Raw genomic sequence first — 27,988 nt, forward strand, 5'->3', positions numbered from 1 at the left:
CGTAGAGGAAATATTTGAGTCTGGTGCCAAGACTCATCAGTACAAGAGAGAATGCCTAATGGGCAATAGCAGTTAGGGTGGGAAGAGAGAAGTACAAGGGGGGTGGTCTTGGAATTTGAGGGAAGAACTGCTGCCTTAGTTTTCCAAGGATGATTATTCGAGAGTTGCCCTCCCTTCACTTTCCTACAGCTGGCAGAATTCCTACCTCTTAGTGGTTAGATTCCTTTTTACCAGATACTGTAGGGCCAGTGCAGCAACCAGAGCCCCCAGCCAGAAACCCTGCCTCCAATTTAGACCAGTGTTCTGCTCTGGTGTGTAATAATCATATTCTAATTTAAATAGCCTATTGAGATGCTACATTGATATCTAGCCTTTTTTTTTTTTTTTTTACTTTGAAGTTTTATGTGCAGGATGTGCAGGTTTGTTACATAGGTAGACGTGTCATGGGGGTTTGTTGTACTGATTATTTCATCACTCAGGTATTAAGCCTGATATCTATTAGTTCTTTTTCCTGATCCTGTCCTCCCACCCTCCACCCTTTGATAGGCCCCAGTGTGTGTTGTTTCCCTCTATGTGGCAATGTGTTCTCATCATTTAGCTCCCACTTATAAGTGAGAATATGCAGTATCTATAATAACGGGTTTTCTGTTCTCGTGTCAGTTTGCTAAGGATAATGACCTCCAGCTCCATCCATGTCCTGGCAAAGGACATGATCTTGTTCTTTTTCATTTCTGCATAGTATTGAATTGGCCATTTTTTAAAAGACAAAATAACAAAAAAAAGAGTACAGTTATCTCCACTCCTCACCCACCACCCGCCACCTAACCCAACTCTTTATATTTTAGTAATTGCCTTCCATAAATAACATTTTATCCTGTCTTAATTATGCATTAATTAGTGTATTAATTATTGAATGCCCACAATATGACAAGCATTATTTCAAGCACTGAGGATACAACAGAGAATAAATCAATATCCTCACTGTTTTTCTTTCATTTTTTTAAGTGACAGGGTCTCACCCTGTTGCCCAGGCTGGAGTGCAGTGGTATGATCATAGCCCAATGCAGCCTTGAACTTCTGGGCTCAAAGGACACTCCTACCTCAGTCTTCCAAGTAGCTGGAACTACAGGTGCACACTACCACACCCAGCTTCCCCACTCTGAGCCTCCATCCTAATGGGGAAGAGAGGCAGTAATCAAAATACATGAAATGTGTAGTTATTAGATGGTAATTAATGTATAGAGAAAAATTAAGCAGAGAAAGGAGCAAGGGATTTGGGGGTAAAAGTTTTGGTAGGGGTAGAGTGGTCAGTGAAGGCCACCTTGAGAGATGGCAATTATGTAAAGCCTGAAAGCAGGTAAGAAATATACAGGTATACAGATGTCCCTGGAAAGAGTGTTCTAGGCAGAAGACATAGAAAGTGCAAAAGCTAAGATTGCTCACCTAGCAAGTTCAAGAACAGTGAGAAACTGATGTGGCTGCATAGGAGTAAGAAGAAGAAGGACGGAGAGGACACGAGATGGTCAAATCGCCTAGGGCCTTATAAGCCATTATAACAATTTTGTCTTTTAATATAGAGAAATATTAAAGGTTTTTGTTTTAACTTTTTAACATAGAAAAATGTAATCATATACAAACACAGAATAGTATAATGAGCCCCCTTGCACTAATCACTCAGCTTTAACAGCTTTCATTTTGGGAGGATTTTGAGTGAAGAAGTGATAAGACATGGCATGACATGACTTGAACAGGATCACTCAGGAAAATAAGCCATGGGGAGACAGGACAGGCAGAGGAAACATAGGAGCAAAAGCTTAGGAGACAGATGATGGTGGCTGGAAACCAAGGGAGTAGCAGTGAAGGTGGTGAGAAGTGATCAGATAGAGGATTTTTTTTGAAGATTTGAATTAATATTATATATGTTATACTTTAAAGAAGAATTTGAAAATGCATGTAGTGTAGTAAAGATGGTAAGAAATACAGAAAAGAGGCCAGGTACAGTGGCTCATGCCAGTAATCCTAGCACTTTAGGAGGCTTAGGTGGGAAGCTCCCTTGAGGCCAGGAGTTCAAGGCCAGCCTGGGCAACACTGCGAGACTCTGTCTATATGAAAAAACAAAAACAAAATTTAACCAGGTGTGGTGGCATGCACCTGTAGTCCTAGCTACCTAGGAGGCTGAGGCAGGAAGATTGCCTGAGCCAGGAGGTTGAGTCTTCAGTGAGCCATGATCATACCACTGTACTCCAGCCCAAATGACAGAGCAAGACCCTGTCCCTTAAAAAAAAAAAAAAAAAAGAAAGAAAAAGAAATATAAGAAATGTCACTAGAATATCAGTATTGTATACATTATTTTCTGTTTAAAAATCCACCCAACTGGCAAAAAAAAAGTGACTTATACATGAACATTTATAAGACAGTGCATTTATAAATTACAAACTGTCTGCTCCTCCCATATTATTTTGCAATGATGAATGATTAGGCCATCCAAATGTAAAGATTTATTTGTAATTTGCTAATGATGGAATGACACCTGTTGAGGTACGAGTTCCCAGCAATTCTTGGAATTAGCAATAGTGTGTTACTTCTTTCTTGAAAGAAGCATGATTTGTAAGCAGCTATATCTGATGTGGTAAAACTGAAAGGTAAAATAAAAAAGGAAACCCTGGGTCAAAGTATGAGGGAAAAGATAAAACTTTCAGAGCAAAGTTATACATAGAGATTTTATTCATCGTCTCTGTGTTATTCACAAGAACTTCTTAGCTTATTTATTATGTCAAATGGCAGTTTGCTCTTCTAATCCCAGCCTGATATCATGAGCCATATATGCTGTTGGTCATTCAAAAAGGGCACTAAACAAGGTGAAAGAATGTCAGTGAATCAGTGCAAATGCATGAGTACTACCAGGAAAAGAAAAACAAAAAAACATGCCATCAATAGTGGGTCAAAGAGGATTTTTTTCATGCCATCCCCTACCTTACTGAGAATACCACATTTATATTCAGAAGACTCATAATGAATTCCAGAGTCCTCTGTGTCTTGGCTGTATGACTTTGGGTTATGTCACTTTGTTACTCAATCTGTTTGAACTTCTATTTTCTTATCTACAAAATAGGGGTAATAGAGTCAACTCTGCCTCCCTCACAGGGACTTTCGGAGGCCCAAGGGTCTTTACAAATAATAGAGAAGAAAAGAAACTGGCACTTTAATAGTACCTACCATGTGTCAGGGCCTGCGTAGTCCTCACAGCAGCCCTCTGAAGTCATGTGATTGGCCCATTGTGTAGATGTAGAGCTTAAGACTCAGAGAGGTTATCTAATCTGTGTAAGGCCACAGAGCTAGGAGGGGGAAAAGCTGGGATTGGATCACTGACTGGATCAGCTTGAAATCTCCTGCCTGACAGAGAAAGAAGAGACTAACTTTACTAAGCATCTTTTTATGCCAGAAACTGTGTTGGACATAATTCTGTACTATCTTATTTGGTAAAGGTCATTCTGTCCTTCCTGGTTGCCCTGGTTGCTCAACCAGTAGTAAACAATATAGCCTGACTGTTTTTCATCCCTGAGAGAAGAAATATTATTAAAATAGTGTTCTTCTCTTTCTTTCTTTCCTTTTTTTTTTTTGTGCCTGATAATCTGACTTGCAACCTCACAGAAAAGGATGAATGCATGGTTTCATGTCTGTGGCATGATTTTATGAAGGAGCCTTGCAAGGGGACAGATACACCTCTACCACTTCTTATAGCCATTCCTGAGACCTCTCTTCTCACAACACATACCAGAAAAGCCAAACAAACAAGGTGTTTAGGAATAACTGTCATCTATCAACACTGTCTAGGCAAAGTAGAGCTATGAAACACTGAGGAGATTGCACACACACAGAAGAAAAAATGATCATGTCACATGGTAGCACAGAGCAATGGGAAATGTGAATAGTTTGTGGAGGTGGACAGACCCAAGCTCAAGGATTGCCTGATCGCTCCATTTATAGGAACCATGGCAACCTACCTTATCTTACTGAGCCCCAGTTCCTCCAGCTGTGAAATGGGGTACCACCTCTGACCCCACAGGGCTGTTGTGGGGATTATCTGTGTTAGCATGTTCCATAAAACACAGTAAGTTAGGAAATATAGCTGTATAGGCTCTGGGAGTTTAACAAACAAGAGAAATATGACAGTAATCATTTAGTTACTGAACCCTGTCTTCATATTGCACTAGGTTGCATATGGTTTTCCTGCCTGTCCCTTCCAATCACATTTCAGAAAAAGGAGGCAGTAGTGGAGCCTTGTGGGCTATAGCGGTGAGGAGGGTGTCATGGAAGATTCAGGTTCAGGTCTTCCTCTTGAAGAATGGGTGCTTCTCAATAGGGAAGTGGAGGAACAACCTGGGAGTTGTCGGCTTGAAGAAAATCCTGAGACGTGATAATGGGTAGGTCCAAGGAGGTCCTGAGTAGGACTCTGAGCACAGAGCCTTTGCATGTGCTGTTTTTCCTGCCAGGAAGACTCTCTCAACCCTTTGGCCTCACCCACCCCCTTGCCTGGTTATACTCCTAGCCTTCTTTCAGATCTCCACCCTCAGTACTCCCTCAGGAAGCTTTCCCTGACCTCCTGACCTGGTCAAGTGCTTCTTATATATCTCCTTTGTAAGCTCTTCCCAGTTACACTTTTACATTTATTTGTGAGATTATTTGATTAGTGTCAGTCCCACTCTTTAATTCTCCACAAGAACAGAGATTGTGTCTGTTCTGCATTCACCATGCATCGCCTCATCCCCTAATTTACTGCAGTGTGTGGAACATAGGAGGGGCTTTAAATACTCACTGAATAAATAGACAAATGTTGGTTATTAGTGAGGTATTACCTAGGTGGGAGAGAGGATTTATATTTGGGATTGCTAATCCCATTAAGTGCCAAGCACTGCATTAATTCATTTAATCCTAAAAAAAAAAAATCCTATGAAATCAAGTGTATTATTCCTTTTAACTTTAAAGACAGAGAAACTGAAATCCAGAGATGTTAACCATCTTTCCCCGTTGACACAGCTAAGTGGTAACAGTTGGTCTTGAGCCGGGCAGCCTGGCTTCAGACTTCCTAGACTTTACCACATTGTTCTGCTGCTTAGTGCAGTAGAGGACAAAGTGAGGTGCACAGTGAAGTCAGGATAGATTTCCGTTTGAAAATAGTGTATTTTCTCCTCCTCTTCTTCATTACCATCGTCATCATCATCATCATCAATCACTTCACAAGAAAAGCTAAGCAGAAAAGAACTACTTCATGTATCACCTCTTACATTCATGTTAACTCTACATTCTGCCAAAGTGATTTGGCCGAATTTACCTAAAGAGCAAAGTGGACATTTCAAATCCTGATTCCTAGAAAATTATAGACTGAGTCCTGTAACCACCTTTGAAGAACCAGCACGTACTTTACCCCAACGTGACAAAATTGTTTTAAATAAAAAGAGGTAATTTGACTAAGATTAGTATGATCTGAGACCCATGGTTTCTATATCTTATTCAAAAAGCAGATCCAGCGTGTGGTCATCAGTAGGTATTGAGTCATAAAGCTCCTGGAAGAAAGTCTTACATTTCATCAAGAATGCCAAGAAGTCCTGGGTATCTCCAAGAATGATAGCTGTTACTATAATAACATAATTACTACTGGAAAATTAGCAAAGTCCAATAAAATATGGCATGCAAAAAAATATTTACCCTGGAAATAGAAGTGACCTAAATCAGTCGTTTATTCCAGCCACCTGCTTTTAGATAGTACTTAAAAAAAAAATCTCAGGATGGTCATGTTGTTTAAAGTTCTCTAGGTGAAAGAGTACTTTACAGTAATAAATTAATAAATAAGACAAGTTAATGCTTTTAAACTACTATTATTTGTTGAGCATTGTTGTAAAGGCTTTACATGCATTAACGTATTTAGTCCTCACAACAACCCTTTGAGATACTATTCTCATCATCTCTCTTTTACAGATGGGAAAACTGAGCAGTGTCCAAAGTCACACAACTAGGAAATGGGGAACTATCTTCAAGCCCAGCTAGTTTGCGCCTAAAGTCCATGCTCTTACAGTATCCCTGGGTAGCTGAGTACTCAGTTTTGTCACCTTTGTCTCCTTGACTTTAACTGAAAGCTTAACTCTTTTTTTTTTTTTTTTTTTGAAACGGAGTCTTGCTCTGTCACCCAGGCTGGAAAGGCAGTGTCTTGATCTTGGCTCACTGCAACCTCCACCTCCTGGGTTCAAGTGATTCTCCTGCCTCAGCCTCCCGAGTAGCTGGGATTACAGGTGCACACCACCACGCCTGGCTAATATTTTGTATTTTTAGTAGAGACAGGGTTTCACCATGTTGGCCAGGCTGGTCTCAAACTCCTGACCTCAGGTGATCTACCCGTCTCGGCCTCCCAAAGTGCTGGGATTACAGGCATGAGCCACCACACCCGGCCCGAAAGCTTAACTCTTAATAAGAGCCTGCAATGTTCAGACTCTTTGAAAAAAACCTAACAGCCACAGTTGCTCTCTATAAACTTAATTTTCAAAGGAACCACTATTCAAAGAAGTAAAAGGGAGACTGAATAAAAAGAACTAAGTTCTCCGTAGAGCAAATGAATTTCTGAATCAATTGCAAACAGTTCTCCATCATCATGGCATCCTATGAAGTATGGTCTCCCCCGTGTTAGAGTGCCAGTGTCTTCATGTGCCATATAACTTGCAAATAGTATCATTGTCTTCTCACACTTCAGCTTTCTTCTTTCATCAGTATTTTGGAAAGTCCACAAAACCCAGGGGGCTCCCTGTCCGTTGCCCTGTGGTCTCTGTGAAAACCAGATGATGCGATGCTGACTTGGACTCTTTCAAATGGATCCAACAGCACATGAGTCACTGGCAGCATGTTCAGCTCCTTTACCTCAGGGACTACCCAGTTCCTCATTCTTGCCACCCTTCAGTCGTGAAGTAGTAGTATGAAAAATACATGAGTACTTTTTGAGGATACCTCGGACCTCTTTCCTTCAGTACCAGAGACTAATTGCCTCATAATGGTAACATTGAAGAGCCCAATTATCTGACGTGATTGGGCTTTAATTATGGATTCCTTCTGGTGTCCTATTTAATTGGAAAGCCTACCTGATTTCACCCAAGTGAAGCATTACCTCATGCCTTGCTCTCTTGCATTCCTGTGCTGGTGTCACTTAATAGTGTAATTACATGGTTTATTTCATGTTCTTTCACTCTTGATTTATTGCTGAAGAAGCCCCTATGGGATATATCATCATAACAAAGACTGATTTCAGATGTCAACACCACGAAACACAACTGGCATCAGCAATCTATAGAGAGTATCTAGGGACAGCAGTCAGCTTTGGAGAAAACCCAGAACTTTTCGTTCCCCATCCCACATTTAAGGGCAAAGACTTTCTCCTTGTTAAACGGAAAGCACTGAGTTCATAATTAGCTTTATACCCAGAGTTGTTTTTTTTTTTTAATGTTATACCTGTTTAAGAAATTTTTTATGCTTTGAGGTGGTCAAGATCAAATTTAATTAGAAACCCTCCTTGTGATTGGCTTGCTCTGGGGACCCTGCTCTTTGAGAAGGAGGTTAGAAGGTTTAGAAGCAAACCTTTGCAGCAGTTCTAGCCAAGTGCATGCATACAGGCCTTGAGGTGGAGCTGCACAGTTGATTGTAGGGGAGTCTGTCCTTTGTTGACGAGTGAAACTTCTCTCCCTGCAAACCCTCTGGGGAATAATGCCAACTCTGATCAGCTTTTCAACTCTTGGATGAAATATTGGGTTGGGAAAAAGTCCCTACTAAGAAAATTGTACCAAAACCCTGCTTCAATAAAATATAAATCCATTTAATGAAGTTTATAGTAGAAGTAGGCTAGTCGAAAAGGATTCTGTCTCTTTCCAAGAAGTATTATTGGCAGGTTTAGGGTCTTCTTCAAGTTTATATCATTAGGACTTCCATCAGAGAGTTATCTTTAGGTGTGATTCCCATCCTCCCTCCCTCCCTCCCTCCCTCTCTCCCTCCCTCCCTCCGTCCCATCCTTCCTTCCTCCCTTTTCTCCTTCCTTTTCTTCCTTTCTTTTTCTCTCTGTCTCTCTTTCTTTCAAGCTGTGGGCTGCTTGTACAGATTTATGCATTTTGAATTACTGTGTAGTTGAGAGATTTGGGGCTTAGGTTATTCAGTTCTTCAAAAAGTACAGTATGAGCTAAGGAGATAGGGTGACAACTAATCTAGGTTTTGGCTCCAAAAATCCTGTGTCCCAGAAAACCCCTCAGTCCTAGGCAAACCAGGACAGTAGTTCATCTTTTGAGGAGATTATAGTGCATTTCCAAGTATTTAGCTGAATTTATCACAGGGCTCTGACTTGATAGGATTTAAGAGGGTTAAAATAAGGTCTTTTCTGTTATGTTAGTGTGACTTTAGTCTTGGCACTTTCTTAAGGAAGGAATCCACTCTACTATAGGGGCTAGGTGACTAAGAAGAAGAAAGAGGATATCTAAGTGTTTTTTGCTAAAAATGTCATTATCTCCATGCTATTTCCTTTTTATTGCTATTGTCATCATTTTAAAGAAATACCAATAAGAAATAAATTACTTTAAATAGAAAACTCTAATCAAACAACAGCGAACAGGGATGAAATCTAAGGATTTGTACTTAAGGAGTACACTTTTTTGAATTGAAGAAACTTACTATGACCTGAGCATATGTAACTCAATTATCAGAAGTCAGAGAGGGCTACTGAAGGCTCAGGTATTCTAAGAGATGACTGGACGCCAAGTCCTCAGGCTTGAGTGTTTATAGCCAAACTTCAGAACCAGGTCCCTGGCAAGATTCTCCTGTCTAATCACATGGCACAGAGTTAGGAGGGACTGTTTCTGCTTACCTGCCTTCTTCCTTTGATTTCCATCAACCACCAGTTTCTTTCTCATCAGTCATTTACCCAGCTTTTGTGACCAAGAATTTTGATGAGGCTGCAGAGGAAAGCATGTTCTTGGTTAATAGGAAAGGAGGCTTCATGACAACACAGCATCCTCTAAGATGTGTTGCTCCAACTTTCAGAATACATACTGTATTTTAAGTGGCCTGCTTCTTGGAGTGTATCTTCCCACTACACAAAACAACCACCATTAACATTTTCATTTACTTCCACCCTATCATTTGTGCATCGCATACTTTTAAAAACAGGGCTGTAATCATGTATATACATATACAAATAATTTTATATTGTACTTTTTATACTTACTGGCTTATCATAAACATGTTTCCATGTTGCTGGAGAGTCAGATGTGCTAACTTTTGGAATGTGCTTCTTATATAGATCTGCAACTATGTGGGACCAGCAAAGGTTATTGTTCAGTTGGTCACAAATGGAAAAAATACCCACCTGCATGCCCACAGCCTGGTGGGAAAACACTGTGAGGATGGGATCTGCACTGTAACTGCTGGACCCAAGGACATGGTGGTCGGGTAAGTAGGGGTATATGATGCTGTGGAAGGTAGGAACAGATAGAATATGGGATGCAGGAACTTAGAATGTACAGGCCCCTTTCATTAGGGACCTTTCTGAGACCCTCAGATGACCTCAAAAAACTGTGTAAACTTGTGCTTTCATTTGGACTCCAGGAAGTAAGGTGACCACGTGTCTGGATTTGCCTGAGACAGCCCAGTTTGCACCTGACCTAATTGTTTATAGCACCCTCTTCTACTCTTAAAGGTGGCCCAATTTGGATGATCACTTATATGTGGTCACTTGACCTACAAGGTATTTGTGCCACTATTAATTTTTTTTTCTCCTAGAAATAAAGATAAGGACAAATTTAAAGAAACCTAACTATAGCAGAAATCATCACTTTATGTATATTTTTACATTCTTGATGATTTCTTCAGTGGATTTATAGTGTGAATATGTAGGGCTTTAAGTGAATGCATAAATATAATTTCAGCTCTCTGCTGCTTAGAAAGTATGCACAGATAAGAAGCCAAGGAATGCAAATTTATTTTGGCATTCATTAGGCTTGAAATGTAAATAAAAAATGACATATTCATTTAAGGGTTGATCAAATAAAACAAGCAATTTTTAATGAATGAAGTTTTATAGAAGTAATTTCAATCCTAAAGAATTAAGCTTTTAAATAAGACATTTATTGTGCTAAAAAACATATATTTTCATCTTCCTAATACACTAAAATAGCACACAGAATAATAGTGTAGCACACAATACAAACTGATATGTGCAATCAATAATTCTAAAAATTGTTGTTTTAAGTCTTTCTTTGGAAGTCCTTAAATGCAAAAGAAGAAATTTTTAATTTTGTTTAATTTTTAAAAACATTTTTCAGGGTTTTCTAATCCTGGTTTAAATAGTTTATGCTAAAATCCCAGTTAATCTGGCTTATTCACTCAAAAGAAAGGAATTGTTTAAATCAACTATAATTAAGCTGATGGTTGCATTTCAGGCTTTGAATTCCGATCAAGTTTCAAATTGGTTGTTATTTTGGAGGTTGTGCTTTCATGTTCCTAGGTATTTCTTTGTTTGACTGTGAAAATATTTAAGTGTGAAAAACCTAGAGAGAGAGCTTTCTTTTAAGTCACTAAAATCGGATTCTTTTGATGTTAGAAAAAAAAAGACTCTAGATTGAAGGAAGAAGCTTAAATTGATTTGAAAAATTAAAGTGTGCTTTATATGAACTTGTTTCAACATCCTCTTGAAAGACTGGTGTGTTTCCTGTTGTATGTCACAGTTTGTTCATCATATGTTGTGGAATACCCTTCCAGTTCCTGATTGACCTAGGAGAGCTTTGAAATGCAGGCTAATTATCACAGTTTTAGACTAATTGATCACTTAGTGTTGCTGCAGATTTATTCCAGTAGGGTTCTGTCAGTTTGAAGTGTTTATTTTCTTTGGTCTTGTTTAATCCCTATTATAATCATATTAGATGAAGTTTTCTACTAATATTTATTATTATAAAATCTCCAGTATGGTGTCTATAATTTGGTATTTCTATGCTTTGCTTTAGTAATCTTTCAGGATTTTAGAAAGAACTAATGGTTATTTAAATTTGAGACCTTAAAGCGGGAATAGAAGTAAATTGTTTCTAAGGAAAGTGAGGGATTCTTTCACTCTTGTAGTGCAGTGGGGTATGGGCTCAGTAGTTGGGAGAACTCATCATTCATTCATTCATTCAGCAAACATTTTGAGCATCTCAACTCCTGAGTTTGATCATTATGATGTCTGGTTGTAGAGCAGTGAGATTTTCTAACCCTGTATAATTTCAGTGAGAAATTTAATCAAGATGCCACTTGAGAGTTATAATAGACTCAGTAGTCTTAACGTTTTTAGTGTTTCCTATGAAAAGTCAGTACTCACTTTCTAATTTGATATTTAGCTGAGAAATTTTTGCTTACAATGTTTCCCAAAATACACTATTTCCTTCATAATTCATTTGTTTCTATCTCTCTCTATATATACATTTTTAAGATTTTCAATGTCAAAACTTATTGCATTTATGTAGAAAGAACATCGTGCTAGCATTCTGGAAACCAGTATTTTATTCCCAGTAGTGTTGCTCTCAACAGAGGACTGGGGGCAAGTTACATGACTTCTTGGGGACCTTAATGTCTTCCTTCATAAAATGAGAGGGTTTCACTACAGAATGTTATCTTTAGGCCGTTTACATCTCCAGAATTCTAGACTGAACTAACATTACGTAATATTATGAAATAACATGAGCAAACTTGCCACACACGTATTTATGGTATGACATTGATTATTAGTGTTTAGTTCTGACTTGTAGATAAGAGTATCACATAGAGAAACTTAGGAAGATAGCCAAAATTATGTCTTAGACTTGTCAATACTAGAAATGAAGCTAAGATAGCCGGTTTTCAATAATACAGATTAGGCAAAGAGTATAGATTCACAAGCAAGGCACTAATCCAACATACCAAAAAAGATATCTAAAAAATGGCAATGAGAAGGTAAATAACTTTTAAATTGTCAAAACCAAAAGAATTACTTTCTTTAGAGTGTTTATCTTCACCTTTCCCTCAGTATGAATTCTTAATAAACTTAGTTTCTACTTTCAAAAGGATTTTATCTATGTTATAAATATTCATGTTTTAAATAGCCAAGTCTTGATTCTGGTTTGATTGCTGTAATGTAGGGGATTTGTCATTTTAATGTTTTTTTAAGTTAGCTTTAATATTGTCTTTTTTTTTATTCATTTATATAATTAGCCTTCACTGCCTTTCTTGGTAAAAAATAATAATAATAATCTTAGTTTGGTGTTTTATTTCAAACCCTGAATATCAACAATTTGTTTCAACATATTTTAGTTCTTTGACATTTTTATTCCATGGAAAATATCTGTGTTCCTTGACTTTGCTTTAGGCCAGTTCACTTACCAGTAATCACCACACTCTCTCTGCTTTCTGGCAGCTCTGATGTAGAGACATGGAACTTTTTTCCAATTAATACATATAGCATATACCAACTGATAAGCACTAGGAGTGGATATATAAATATAAAAATACAGAGGAGAAACAAGGCCTTCTTCAGTGTCTGTTGTTCCCCTCTTTGTCCATGAGTTCTCATCATTTAGCTCCCACTTACAAGTGAGAACATGCAGTATTTGTTTTTCTGTTCCTGCATTAGTTTGCTGAGGACAGTGGCCTCTAGCTCCATCCATGTTCCTGCAAAACATATGATCTTATTCTTTTTATGGCTGCATAGTATTCCATGGTATATATGTACCACATTTTCTTTACTTATTTATGTTATTGATAGGGAATTTAGGTTGATTCCATGTCTTTGCTATCGTGGATAGTGCTGCAGTGAACATTAACATGCATGTGTCTTTATGGTAGAATGATTTATATTCCTTTGGTTGTGTACCGAACAGTGGGATTGCTGGGTCAAATGGTAGTTCTATTTTTAGCTCTTTGAAAAATCACCACACTGCTACAAAATCAATGTGCAAAAATCACAAGCATTCCTATACACCAATAACAGACAAACAGAGAGCCAAATCATGAGTGAACTCCCATTCACAATTGCTTCAAAGAGAATAAAATACCTAGGAATCCAACTTACAGGGGATGTGAAGGACTTCTTCAAGGAGAACTACAAACCTCTGCTTAATGAAATAAAAGAGGACACAAACAAATGGAAGAACATTCCATGCTCATGGATAGGAAGAATCAATATCGTGAAAATGGCCATACTGCCCAAGGTAATTTATAGATTCAATGCCATCCCCATCAAGCTACCAATGACTTTCTTCACAGAATTGGAAAAAACTACTTTAAAGTTCATATGGAACCAAAAAAAGGCCCACATTGCCAAGAAAATCCTAAGCAAAAAGAACAAAGCTGGAGGCATCATGCTACCTGACTTCAAACTATACTACAAGGCTACAGTAACCAAAACAGCATGGTACTGGTACCAAAATAGAGATATAGACCAATGGAACAGAACAGAGCCTTCAGAAATAATACTGCACATCTACAACTATCTGATCTTTGACAAACCTGACAAAAACAAGAAATGGGGAAAGGATTCCTATTTAATAAATGGTGCTGGAAAAACTGGCTAGCCATATGTAGAAAGCTGAAACTGGATCCCTTCCTTACACCTTATACAAAAATTAATTCAAGATGGATTAAAGACTTAAATGTTAGATCTAAAACCATAAAAACCCTAGAAGAAAACCTAGGCCATACCATTCAGCACATGGGCATGGGCAAAGACTTCATGACTAAAACACCAAAAGCAATGACAACAAAAGCCAAAATTGACAAATGGGATCCAATTAAACTAAAAAGCTTCTGCACAGCAAAAGAAACTACCATCAGAGTGAACAGGCAACCTACAGAATGGGAGAAAATTTTTGCAATCTATCCGTCTGACAAAGGGCTAATATCCAGAATCTATAAAGAACTTAAATAAATTTACAAGAAAAAATCAACCCCATCAAAAAGTGGGCAAAGGATATGAACAGACACTTCTCAAAAGAAGACATTTATGCGGCCAAAAGACACGTGAAAAAATGCTCTCATCATCACTGGCCATCAGAGAAATGCCAATCAAAACCACAATGAGATACCATCTCACACCAGTTAGAATGGCGATCATTAAAAAGTCAGGAAACAACAGGTGCTGGAGAAGATGTGGAGAAATAGGAACACTTTTACACTGTTGGTGGGACTGTAAACTAGTTCAGCCATTGTGGAAGACAGTGTGGCGATTCCTCAAGGATCTAGAACTAGAAATGCCATTTGACCCAGCCATCCCATTACTGGGTATATACCCAAAGGATTATAAATCATGCTGCTATAAAGACACATGCACACGTATGTTTATTGCGGCACTATTCACAATAGCAAAGACTTGGAACCAACCCAAATGTCCATCAGTGATAAACTGGATTAAGAAAATGTGGCATATATACACCATGGAATACTATGCAGCCATAAGAAAGGATGAGTTCATGTCCTTTGTAGGGACATGGGTGAAGCTGGAAACCATCATTCTGAGCAAACTATCACAAGGACAGAAAACCAAACACCGCATGTTCTCACTCATAGGTGGGAATTGAACAATGAGAACACTTGGACACAGGGTGGGGAATATCACACCCCTGGGCCTGTGGTGGGGTGGGGGGAGGGGGATAGCATTAGGAGATATACCTAATGTAAATGACAAGTTAATGGGTGCAGCACACCAACATGGCACATGTATACATATGTAACAAACCTGCACGTTGTGCACATGTACCCTACAACTTAAAGTATAATAAAAAATAATAATAAACAAAGCAAGTTTACAAGGGCAAAAAAAACAAAAAAGAAAAAGCACCACACTGCTTCCACAGTGGTTGAATTAATTTGCACTTCCACCAGCAGTATATAAGTGTACCCTCTTCTCCACAGACGTGCCAGCATCTGTTATCTTTTGACTTTTTAATAAAAGCCATTCTGACAGGTGTGAGATCATATCTCATTGTGTTTTAATTTGCGTTTCTCTAGTGAGCTTTTTCCATATGTTTGTTGGTGGCATGTGTGTCTTCTCTTGAAAAATGTCTTATACAGTCACTTATCTTTTAAAGAAACTTTTTAAATCAGAAAAAAGGTGTTTATATTTAACCACTTATTTATCATTCGCAGTGCTCTTCATTCTGTTTCTTAGGTCAAAATTTCTATCTGGTATCATTTTCTTCTGCCTCAGGCACTTCCTTTTATTATACTGCTGATCTGATGCTGATTAATTCTTTCAGTAGGTGTATGTCTTTATAGTTTTTTATTTTATCTTTGTTTTTCAAGGCTATTTTGAAGAGTATAGAGTTTTAGGTAGACAGGCCGGGCACGGTGGCTCACACCTGTAATCCCAGCACTTTGGAAGGCCGAGGCGGGCGGATCACCTGAGGTCAGGAGTTCAAGACCAACCTGACCAACATGGAGAAACCCCGTCTCTACTAAAAATACAAAATTAGCCAGGCATGGTGGTGCATGCCTGTAATCCCAGCTACTCGAGAGGCCGAGGCAGGAGAATCACTTGAACCTGGGAGGCAGAGGTTGCGGTGAGCCGAGATCGCGCCATTGCACTCCAGCCTGCCCAACAAGAGAGAAACTCCATCTCAAAAAAAAAGAATTATAGGTTGACAGTATTATTCTTTCACATCCTTAAACTGTGTTGTTCCACTGTCTTCTGACTTGCCTTGTTTCCAAGAAGTCACCTGTCAATCTAATCTTTGTTCCTCTGTACATAATTTTTTTTTCTCTCTAGCAGCTTTTCAGATTTTCTCTTCCTCACTAGTTTTAAGCAATTTTATTATATGGATATTAGCATAGTTTCCTTCATGTTTCTTGTGCTTGGGGTTCATTGAGATCCTTAGATCTCTGGGTTTATATATTTAGTACGTTTTAAAACTTTTTGGCCATTATTTTTTCAAATATTTTTTCTGTCCACTCCTCTTCATCTTCTTCCAGAACCCCAGTTGCACATATATTTGGCTATTTGAAATTGTCCCACAGCTCACTGATGATCTGTTTTTTTAAAAATATTTTTTTCTCTGTTTCATTTTGGATAGTTTTATTACTGTGTCTGCACGTTCACCAATATTTTTGTCTGTAGTGTCTAATATGTTCTTAATTCCATCTAGTGTATTTTTTCTTCTTAGACATTGTAGTTTTCAATTTCTATAGGTTTGTTTGGGGTCTTTTTTTTTTCATATCTGCCATGTTACTCCTTAACATACCAATGCTTTCTTCTTTTTCTGATCCTATGGAATATATAATAGCTATTCAATGTACTTGTGTAGAAAGTCTGTCTTCTGGATCTATTTTTGTTTAGTTTTTGTCCTAATTATGAATTATATTTTTCTGTTTCTTTCCATGCCTGTTAGTTTTTTATTGGATGACAGGTATTTTGAATTTTGTATCGTTGAGTCCTGGATTCCTTTTTTTTTTTTTTTTTTTTTTTTGGTGTGCTTTTAAATACGTTTGAGGATTGGGATGAAGTTAAATTTGGGAACAGTTTGATTCTTTTGATTCTTTCTAAACTTACTTTTAAGCTTTATCAGAGAGACCAGAGAAACCTTTACTCTAGGGTTAATTTGACATCATTGCTAAGGCAGTACCTTTCTGAATTTTCAACCTGATGCTCCATGTATTACAAGATTTCTTGAACTATTCCAGCCCTATATGTGTTACAATAATTTTTCTGCCTCCACCTCTGTGGTGGTTCTTTTCCCAGCTTTGACGTATTTCCTCACACACAGCACTCAGCTGAAGACTCCAGTGATCTCTGAGTGTATCTCTGTTTGCGGTTTCTTCCTCTTCGGTACTCTGCTTGTGAGTTTTAGCCTCCTTGGCTTCCTCCAATATTTAACTGTGTCTCCTCCACCTCAGAGATTGCCAGGCTCTGTTGGGGTTCCTCCTTCCTGTGCTGCAGCCTGGAACTCTCTAGGCATTAAGCCAGAGTAATTACAGGATTCACCTTATTTATTTCCCTTTTCTTAAAGATTACTGTTCTGTGCTGCCTGTTTTCTAGTGTCTAAAAACCATTTCTTCATGTATTTTAGATATTTAAGGTTCAATCCAGTCTGTTTTACTCTATCGTTACCTGAAGCAGAAGACTGACTTCTGTACTGTTTCATTTGTTAACCAGAGTAAATCTTTCATTATTCACATAATAAATTAATAAGGATGATGTTTTTCTCACAGGGACTAGATTAGGCAATATACATGAAAAGCATATTATTGACAGTAAAGTATAAGGTACTACACAGATGTTTATCATTGCTATTACAAAGGAGATAACCTCGTTTTCCTGCAGTTAGGGAAGTTCTATATGGGAGTAAGGCTGAAAGGGCCAAAAGATGGAGGTATTGTTTCTGAAAAACTGCCTATGCTTCTGCGCATATAAGTATGTCATGTTGCATATTTTTCTGTGCTGTATTAATTCATGCATTCATTTATCAACAGATACTTATTAAACACTCATATGTCAGGCATTGTTCTAGGGACTAGAGATCTCTGCCTTCAAGGAGCTTATTTTCCAGTGGTATATTTTCTGTTCTATGTCTTAGCTATCCACTTTTTTCATCTGCCTGGACACATGACTTATTCTTTCTCTGGGCCTCTGGTATGAGTGCTCATTTCATTCTGCCTTATAACTCCTATTTTCTTCCCTACTTTATCTGACCTTCCTACCTTAGCTTGTTCATTCTTTCCTTCAATCCAGTTGTCATGAAATCTCTTTCTTTCCTCTACTAATTTTTTTTTCTTTCTTTCTTTCTGAGTAAAAGCCGGAGATCTGGCCCCTGCTTACCTCTCTGAATTCTTTACTTACTTCTGACAACTTGCTTATTTCACTCCAGCTACATTGACCTCCTTGCCTTCGTTGTGTTTTGAAAACACCGGCATGGTCCTACCGCAGGAATTTTGCACTTACTGTTCCTTTTGCCACATTAATCATTCATATGTTCATGTCTTCCCCATCACTTCCTTCAAGTTTTTGCTCAGTTGTCATCTTTTTACTGAGTGTCCTTCGTGATCTCTCCCTACTTTAAAATGTTACGCTTTTTTCTACCACCTGTCCTGTTCCTCATTCCTACCTTATTTTTCTGGATAACACTTATTGCCTTCTAAATTGTATTGTATAATTTACTTCTTTGTTTCTTCTCCGTTGTCATACTAGCATATAAATTCAGTGAAGGTAGAGATTCTTTTACTGCTGACAAAAGCATCTAGGACATTTCCTGGCACTGATAAGGATCTGCATAAATATTTGTTGAGTGAATGAATCTCCTTGGTAAAGTCCTTTTTTGTTTGCCTGTTATATTTATTGAATAGACTTTTTTGTTTCATGTACTTTAATTTCAAAAGTGAATGGCTGGAACATTTTATATATTTTCTTAGAAATCATTTTCATTGCTTTTTAAGCTTATCACATATTTTGTTTTATAAATATGTAGCCTTTGTGAGATATAAGATTCTCCATCCCTGTTTACATGTATACTTAGATGACAACTCTAATGGTCATAAATAATTCCAACCTTATAGATAACTCAGGAGAAGATGAGATTATAGGTAGACTTTAAATCCCATTCAGAAACCCAAGGACGATTCAAAAGGAAAATAATCATTCCAAATATAATACTCTTCTTATTCTTAAGAAGTTGTTAGTATTATATTTTGAATTTTGAATTTTTAATACAGCTCCCATAGAAAATACTTTAAAATGAACCCAGTAAGACTTCCTCATTAAGACATATAGACACATATGCTCCCATTCCTGTAATCAAATTTGGAAGTCAAATAAGCTCTGAAAACCAAAACATTCTTCCAAGTTTATTGCAGACTCATTTGGTAGTAAAAACCAATCTGACCTGATGTGTAGCTGTTTATAGTCTTTATTTTTCCATTTGGTGAGTCCAATTGTATATTTCACTGAGGAAATACTAACATGTTTGACTACATTGTGTGCCCCAGACCTGCTTAGAGTATTATGTAATATGCAGTATAGGCCATATATTGCCTTTCTAACATCAAAAATACCCTAAATTCTGAAATGCATCTAGCCCCAAGAGATTTGTATAAAACGTTGAGGGCCTGTGTATTTTTTTTTTAATTTACAAGTGAAGCCAGATTCCCTAGACATTAAGTGCCTAACTTTTGGTTGTTGTTGCTGCTGCTGTTACTGTTTTTTCTCCAGCTTTGCAAATCTGGGTATACTTCATGTGACAAAGAAAAAAGTATTTGAAACACTGGAAGCACGAATGACAGAGGCGTGTATAAGGGGCTATAATCCTGGACTCTTGGTGCACCCTGACCTTGCCTATTTGCAAGCAGAAGGTGGAGGGGACCGGCAGCTGGGAGGTAAGCATCATTTTCCTGGCCTTGGTCCTCCAAGGGGTCCAAGCTTTGGTTTTCATCTGTATGAATTATATGTTCATCTGCATCCCTTCTAGTCTCTACCCCACACTGCTGTCACCTTTTCCTTGCTCAGAAACCTTTGATGGCATCCTGCTACTTCTAGGATAAAAACTATAGCTCCATAGCCTGTCATACAAAGCCCTCCTTCTCTGGCCCCAGCAACTTTCAGCCTCATCTCCAGCCTGCCTTGCATCCTCCTCTCGCCATCTCTGCTCTCTGAATAAGTGAGGCATATTTATACCTTTGTATGTGTCTTCCTCTACCAAAAACACCCCACCATTTCCATTTCACCCTCTCGAAAACCAATGCAGAAATCAAGACTGTCTAAAGAACACCTCTGTTTTACCTTCCCCAACTCACCTTATTATAAGGCATTTTTCTTTCTTTGGGCTCTGCAGACACATTATAAACTATTATCTATATCATAAAAATTGTATGATTTTCCATTTTCTTGCCTTTTCTCAAATTTTTTTTTCAACCCCATTCCCTGTCCCACCACATGCCCCATTCCTACTTTTGTATTTTGTCCTTCACTCTGGCTGTCCAGTCATCATCTCATACTCACGTGATTCAAAACCAATTATCAGTTTTCAACTAAATATACTCCATCTTCTGATACCCAGACTCAAAACTTTCCCATCCTCACTGACTCCCCCTCCTCGCCTGTGCTGCGAGGCTGTGGTCCAGCCATTCTGTGCTCTCTGGCATTCCACACTACATTCCATTTTCATTGTTCTTCTTATAGTAGTCTTCTCCGTGGTCTCTGTCCCTCCCCACTTCTAATCAAGTTTACATCTCGTAGCCAGGTAGATATTACTGAAGTTCTGTATCTTGTTGATGCTCGGTGTCTCCGTTTTGCCTACAAAATCCAAATTCTGTAAGTTGGCTTTTTGGATCTCCCAAGAGCTGGCCCCAGGCTGCATTTCCAATCTATTTCCCGTTTTGCCCCTTCAGGTCAAACTCTACTACTTGGTAGGAGCACCATGATTTCTCACTTCCCTGCCTTGGCACATTCTTTCTATTTTTGCTCTCTCCTCTTCCTGGAATGCCTTTATCTACTCTCTTATATGAATGTGTTCAAATTCTGCCACCTTTTCAATATTCAGAGCAAATACCTCTTCTGCTCCAAAGCCCTCTGAACTCTCTCCTCCTTTGAAATCCCACATCACTTCATTTGTAGCTCTCTTGTAGTACTTGTCTCTTGAATTACTACCTTTTATGATATTATAGCTTAATTATGACTATATCCATCAGCATGAAAACTCCAGCAGGAGGGAAGGAACCAGATGTCCCTGAGTCATTCAGTTCCTTCAGAAGTTGTTTTTGAGTACCTACTATGTGCCAGGCTGTCTGCTTGGCACTGTGGAATGAGCTCAATCCTTGTGCCCAAACAGCTTTTGGAATAATTTGCACACTTCTCAATACAGCTGGTGCCTAGTAGGGTTATTTAATTCCATTCCATCACATCCTGTGTGCTTTTAACTCTTATTGTAGAGAGGAAAGGGAAAGGCGGGGGAAGGACAGGAGAGGAGGGAGGCGATCTGATACATGGAAGAGAGTTTTTACTGTAATCTGGAGAAAATGCAGGTCTTCTTTGATGCCTTTCATATTGGATGACATAAATGAGACTGTTTTTAACATTTTATTAGCAATATGAAGAGTTTCAAAAAGAGGAAAATGGGTTTTTATTGTAAGTTTACATTATTTGGGCTTTATAAAAACATGGTCTTTTAAATGTTCACACTTCCCTGGGCATGAATGGACTGTGCTGTATGGCCCTAGATCGGGAAAAAGAGCTAATCCGCCAAGCAGCTCTGCAGCAGACCAAGGAGATGGACCTCAGCGTGGTGCGGCTCATGTTTACAGCTTTTCTTCCGGATAGCACTGGCAGCTTCACAAGGCGCCTGGAACCCGTGGTATCAGACGCCATCTATGACAGTAGTGAGTACTTCACTTCCAACAGGGGGCACACCAAGAATAGACTTCCAGCCCTGCCCTGCCATTTACTTGCTAGCTGAGTCCTGGGGAAGGTAACTTAATCACTTTAAGCCTCAGCTTTATCATCTGTAAAATGTGAATAGGAAAATCTAGCTTGAAAGGTTGATGTCCAGGTTAAATGAGATATTTTAAGAGGGGCTCAACACATGTAATTCTTTTTCCTTTGATGTACATTTTTTAGTCTTTTACATGAAATGTCACATCTCATCTTATTTATGAATGTCTTGCTGTAAAGACATATGGTTGATACTTTTAGAAGGGAGAATAATCCCAATTTTCTTTGGTGGTGGGGGAGCTCTGGAAAGAAGTTAATAAAAGACAACTATTATTCTTACCCATTTTCTTTCCCATATGTTACTAGCTTTATCAAGAGAGAAACTTGAAGTTAAATGAATGAGTAGCATAGATAGCACGTGACTTCAAAATCCTATTTCAACCCGGGTTTGGCGTCATGCCCTGTAGTCTCACCTACTTGGGAGGCTGAGGTGGGAGGATACAGAGTTTCAGCCCAGCATGAGCAACATAGTGAGACCCCATCTCAAAAAAAAATTATATATATATATATTAATTTATAGTTCCTAGGACTTTTTAAGAGTTTTACAGTAATATTCAGCATTTACCATGCAACTTTCTTGTTTGATTATGCATAGGATTGATTAGACAGGTGTTTCCAAAAAGCCTGCAAGCATAGTACTCAGACTCATTGAAAGTTTATAGAATTTGGCCTGTGTGGAAAACTCTGTGCTCCAAGTACAACAACTAACTGAATTCTCTAATTTAAACAAGTTTGAAGGGAAGTGAAAGGTTATAAAATGATACAGACTCATACCACAGAATCACCTTAAAATGCAGCTGTTGGAGAAAAAAAAAAAAAAAGGAAGCTTTATGCTATTACCACAAGAAAGTTTTGCCTCTTCACCGCACAGAATCCTAATTTCGTTTGGGAAAAAGAAACATAACATCTCCATTTTCCTTACCTGTAAAATAAAAGGTAGTAAGTAGTTTAAGAAAACTGTACTTTTCCTAAAGTTTTTAGGACTCTTGTAAATAGAATAATAGCAGAATCATGGGAACAAATTTGGAATTGAAGTCTTGACCTCATTGAAAGCCCAGAAATCAATTAGCTTGGTACTTCCCAATACATCAGAAAAGCTCTTTCTCTTTTTGTATCAGTCTCTCTGTGTTAGAGGGAGAAACAAATACCTATTCCTTTCTACCTCATTTGTTTTGGTGATCATAAATGACCCATGCCTAAGAAGTGTTCCGAGAACTTCAGAAGCCATTCTTGTTTTATTTACTTTGTTAGTGAAAGCATGTATTAAAGCTTTGTTTTGGTAGTGTGTGCTAAGGGGAGGGTCCTACCTAAAGGACTGGCTTGTTGAGCTGAGGATTAATCATGTTATTTGTTGTTTTTCCCCTGTGAACAGAAGCCCCCAATGCATCCAACTTGAAAATTGTAAGAATGGACAGGACAGCTGGATGTGTGACTGGAGGGGAGGAAATTTATCTTCTCTGTGACAAAGTTCAGAAAGGTAAATACATTCTCTGATCTCAAGAGGTGTGATCTTGACACACTACAATTCTGAGTGTGTCTGTGAGTCGCATTTCAGCAGTGGACAAGAAACGTCCCTCTGCTGCCATAGAAAGTCTTAAAAAGCATTTACGTTTTACCTCTTCCAAATGTAAATTGTCTGTGTTATTTTTTCCTAAGTCAACTAATTCACTTTTAGATTTCCCACGGAAGTAAAAAGAAATAAGAAAATCGGGATAATTATAATCAGTGACTTTCAGTATCTTTATACATTAAAATTAATATCTGTACTTTGTTAAACAAAAATAAATTATAGCCCATTCTTGACACCCATACAAATACACACACAGAATAATGTTTTACATAGTATTAAATTGTTTTTATTTATTTTGCAATGCTTTGATATAACACTGAGAGAACTTCTCTGAACACTTCCACAGATGTGATGTTAACTAAGAAAAGGAAAGAAAACAGGGAATACAGGGAAATTCTCAGAGCACATTTCTCTCACAGTTTTCCCTTTGAGGAAAGGTTCTTGGCATTTATCTTTCATTAGATATATTACAACATTGATAGATTAGTAAAAGCTGAGGAAAATGTGTTATTTTCTCAAACTGCATTCTTTTTTTAAATAAAATGATAATTGGAAAGTGTAGTATAATAAATATCTATCTACTACAGGGTGAGCATTTTCAAAGTAAGCAAATACCTAACTGAAAATATAAATAAGTAAAATAAATCAATAAAAGATATGTGGCTTTTAAAAAATTATCATATGAGATTAAATGCTCTGAGGTATATAGTCAGAAAAAAATGGGATCAGATTTTAAAGTAAACACATATATACTTTATCCAAAAAAATTTACAGCCAGGCATGGTAACTCATGCCTGTAATCCCAGCACTTTGGGAGGCTGAGGTGGAAGGATTGCTTGAACCCAGGAGTTTGAGGCTGTAGTGAGCTATTATCATGCTGCTGTACTCCAGCCTAGATGACAGAGCGAGACCCTGTCTCAAAAAAAAGAAGTTTACACTTTCTCTGCCTACACTAGTGTCAGCCTTCTTCCAATCCACTCTGTCCAAGTAATACTCATTTCCAGATTCCCGGGTGTACATACTGTAAGTAAACACAATCTGAGTACCTTTATTTGTAAATGAGATCCTTAGTCATTATCATTACATTGGAATGGCTTAGTAAGAAATGTCTTGTACTTGGCTTAAAGAATCTCAATAACTAGGTCCAGTGTAGTCCTGCCTGAAGGCAAAGGAGATTGTAAGATGTTTTATCCATTCCAGGTATTTCTAAAATTCTGCTTACATAGAAATAAAAGCTTTGTTTCATAAGTCAATAGTGTGGCCCTTTCTATGAAATGGAAAGTGAAGCCAGGAAGATGCCAACCTAAGTTATATTGTCACATTTCTGTAGAAGTAAATAGAGTCCATGACTAGAGTGTGCAATTTAAGCATTACATTTTAATTAGAAGGGACCTGATCATTATAGTATTTGACCAATTACTCAATATGAACTAAGAGACTATTATAGTGAGACAGTTTAATAGTGTGTTAAGAGCCTGGACTCTGAAATTATACTGTCTGTGTTCAAATCCTGGTTCCTCCAAGTACTAGCTGTTCAGCCTTGGATAAGTACTTAACCTCTTTGGACCCCAGTTTCTCTTTTGCAAAGTGAGGATAATAATAGTACCCATCTACATCACAAGGTTGTGGTGAGGATGAAATCAGTTAATATGTGTATATATGAAGCACTTAGAATAGCATCTGCCATACATTAATAGTAAAACTTATATAAGTTAATTATTTTTATGTACATCTATATATTGAATTGCACTGCCTCATTGGATTCTAATATTCTTCCACCATCGTTCATGTTTCTCAGGATTGGCTTAAGGATGGAGAAGCAGTAAGGTCAAAGATTAAAAGAAAATTCAGGTTAACTAGGTAAATCTAGTATTCTGTCATTGTGAATGAAACTTGGGGCGCATTACTGTGGTAAATAATGAAAAAAGTCAGTGATTTGTGAAGATTTTAAAAGACTTAACCTTTTGATCTTGTTTTTTAAAAGTGTAAATAGATAGTAGGTAGAATATTAAACCGGTTTTATTTTTCAACATGTTTATAAATATTATTACACTATGTGAAATTATACACTTCAATGTGATTGTTTGCAGATGACATCCAGATTCGATTTTATGAAGAGGAGGAAAATGGTGGAGTCTGGGAAGGATTTGGAGATTTTTCCCCCACAGATGTTCATAGACAAGTAAGTGATTTATTATTATTATTATTAATCCTTATTATTTTTAGAGATGGGATCTCACTCTGACACCCAGGCTGGAGTGCAGTGGTATAATCACAGCTCACTGTATCCCCCAGCTGTTGGGCTCGAGGGATCCTCCTGTCTGAACCTACCAAATATCTGGGACTACAGGCATGCTACCATGCCCAGCTAGTTTTTTCATTTTTATTTTTTTTGTAGAGATGATGTCTTGCCATCTTGCTCAGGCTCGTCTTGAACTCCTGGACTTAAGCGATTATCCCATGTTGGCCTCCCAAAATGCTGGGATTATAGGCATGATCCATATTATTATCATCATTTTATACTTTCTGCCTTGTTGAAATTTAGTACTTAGCTTCCATCTATAAAAAGGAAAAATCATAAATATTTAACTTCCATAAAACAGTACTATTTTTAAGACTCATGCAGGTCATTCAAAAAAGTTACCTACTGTAGAGTTATGGGCAAGGTTCTGTTAGATCGTTTGCTCTGAGATGTTGGCAAGATATTTAATTGCTGCCTAATCCCCTAACCCATAAGACAGTGCCCCACAGGTCCTTTAATGAAAATGTTTTTAAGTGTTCTACCAAAGTAATTATGATGAGACCTATTTTATGATAACACCTAATTATGATAACACCTTAAAAGGGTGTTCTAGGAGTCATCTTCTAATTGAAGCTGATGTCGTCCTGTTAAATGAAGATTTCCCAATGGCAGCTGATTAAATGACTAACAGATGATAATGCTGAGCCCCCACCTTAATGATTATTCTCCTATTTACAAGTAATTGAAGAGTATTATGGTAACAAAAAATTGGAAACAATCCAAATATTCATCAGTAAGTGGCCAGTTAAATTATGGTCTATCCTTTTGATGAAATATCATCTAGTTATTCAAAAGAATGAGTACTCTGTGAACTAATATAGAAAGATCTCAATTATACAGTGTTAAAATATTTTAAAAGATGGGTGTAGAGCAAAGTGTGTGTAGAAATGATTCTATGTTCATGCATAAAGAAATTCTGGAAGGATACCTAAGAAATTAATAACAGTATTTACCACTGGCTGGTACACTGTAGGAACTGCATGGATGGGGAACAAGAATGTCAAAGAGAATACCGCTGTATGTTTTTTTGTATTTTACAAGATCTTTATCCCTGTGAATATATTACTTAGTCAAAAAATCAAACTGAAAAATGCTGAAATCCCTAACATACCACCAAGAACTAATGTGTTATGATGCCAATGTAAGCAATGTTTAGTTTCTTCTCTCCATCACTGGCCTGTGGCCATCTCTCTCTTTCCATACCCAGTCTTTCTGATGTTGCTATAAATAATCTTGGAGGCTTTTAAGGCTGCTTTGGAAGAGAAGAAAGTGTATGCAGTGAATTTTATAAGCATGATATTTACAACTAGAAGACATTGGAAATAGACAAATGAAATAATAAAGCTTCGTAGTACATTAGCACAGCATTGTATTTTGATTTTACAGTAGCAATTTCATAAAAATGTATCGGTATAGAATTCTGAGTTTGGAACTTTCTCCAGGACACGATGTTTTTTAGTACACTGTGTCTAAACATTGGGTATAAAGAAAAGCATAAGGAATGTGTTTAATGAGTAGCATTACTGCAAAAATAAAATGTAGCCCTACACCAACATGTGGTTCTTCGTATCCTGCAGTTTGCCATCGTCTTCAAAACTCCAAAGTATAAAGATGTTAATATTACAAAACCAGCCTCTGTGTTTGTCCAGCTTCGGAGGAAATCTGACTTGGAAACTAGTGAACCAAAACCTTTCCTGTACTATCCTGAAATCAAAGGTAAGTCAGTTGTTTAAAATCTTATGCTCATATTTAATTTTATTTTATTTTATTTTTGGTTTTTGTTTTGTTTTGTTTTGTTTTGAAACAGAGTCTGACTCGTTGCCCAGGCTGGAGTGCAATGGTGCAGTCATACCTCACTGCAACTTCGAACTCCTGGCCTCAAACAGTTCTCCTGCCCCAGCATCTCAGATAGCTGGGGCTACAGGTGTGCTCCATCATGCCGGGCTAATTTTTTTTTTTTTACTTTTAATAGAAATGAGGACTTCTTACATTGTCCAGGCTGGCCTTAAACTCCTGGCCTTAAGCAGTCCTCCGGCCTTGGCCTCCCAAAGTGCTGGGATTACAGGCTTGAGCTGCCATGTCTTGCCATTGTGCTTGTTCTGAGAAGAGGACAAGCTAATTAGAAAAGATCAGTTAGTCACCTCCTTTGAACAGCTTTCTAGTAACAGGTCCCTGGATCCATGGTGCTTATTTTTAGAAGAGACAGTAGTATATTATTTTGAGGTCATGGAATTAGTCCAGCTTTTTAAAATAATGTTATTTCCACCAAGCTTATATGAGATTTAGACATTGAGAATTTGTCTTTGAATTTGAGAATCTAACATTTATTGACTAACTCAGAGTTCAAGCAGCTGAGATGAAAAAATCAGGCTTGCTGTTCAGGAGAATCAGCCAGTTAGTCAACCAGCCTCAGGCGGTGTAACAGAAAACTTGGCCAACGTGCACTGCAAAACTATGAAAATGAGTAAGGCATCATTCTTTCTCTCACAAAAGATGCTTTAAGAAAGGGCACTCATAGTTTTCTTAAATAGTTATAATGTAAATTATGATTTTAATAAGTACCAAAAGTGAAGCATCCATAAAAATATATGGGAATGTTGAAGAGAGAGCCTTTGGTCCCTTT

At 37.7% G+C, this 27,988-nt stretch overlaps 1 protein-coding gene and 1 long non-coding RNA gene across 5 annotated transcripts in view; one reads left to right on the plus strand and one right to left on the minus strand.

Annotated features, from left to right (window-relative positions):
• NFKB1 (nuclear factor kappa B subunit 1) overlaps positions 1–27,988 on the plus strand; it is a 115,938-nt gene that overhangs the window by 56,125 nt on the left and 31,825 nt on the right. For all 4 annotated transcript variants that reach the window (XM_054553513.2, XM_054553514.2, XM_024245821.3 and 1 more), the window contains 6 exons: positions 9,323–9,471; positions 19,220–19,383; positions 21,223–21,381; positions 22,866–22,970; positions 25,154–25,245; positions 26,943–27,081. In XM_054553513.2, the coding sequence (XP_054409488.1) occupies positions 9,323–9,471; positions 19,220–19,383; positions 21,223–21,381; positions 22,866–22,970; positions 25,154–25,245; positions 26,943–27,081 (808 nt within the window). The remainder of the gene's footprint in view (positions 1–9,322; positions 9,472–19,219; positions 19,384–21,222; positions 21,382–22,865; positions 22,971–25,153; positions 25,246–26,942; positions 27,082–27,988) is intronic.
• Positions 7,517–20,142, minus strand: LOC129058813 (uncharacterized). The gene is made up of 3 exons (XR_008524225.1): positions 20,006–20,142; positions 8,888–8,975; positions 7,517–7,733 (listed from the first exon to the last, which is right to left on the minus strand). It is a non-coding gene; the product is annotated as an uncharacterized LOC129058813 (long non-coding RNA).

Source organism: Pongo abelii, chromosome 3, assembly GCF_028885655.2.
Source record: "Pongo abelii isolate AG06213 chromosome 3, NHGRI_mPonAbe1-v2.0_pri, whole genome shotgun sequence".
NCBI lineage: Eukaryota > Metazoa > Chordata > Mammalia > Primates > Hominidae > Pongo > Pongo abelii.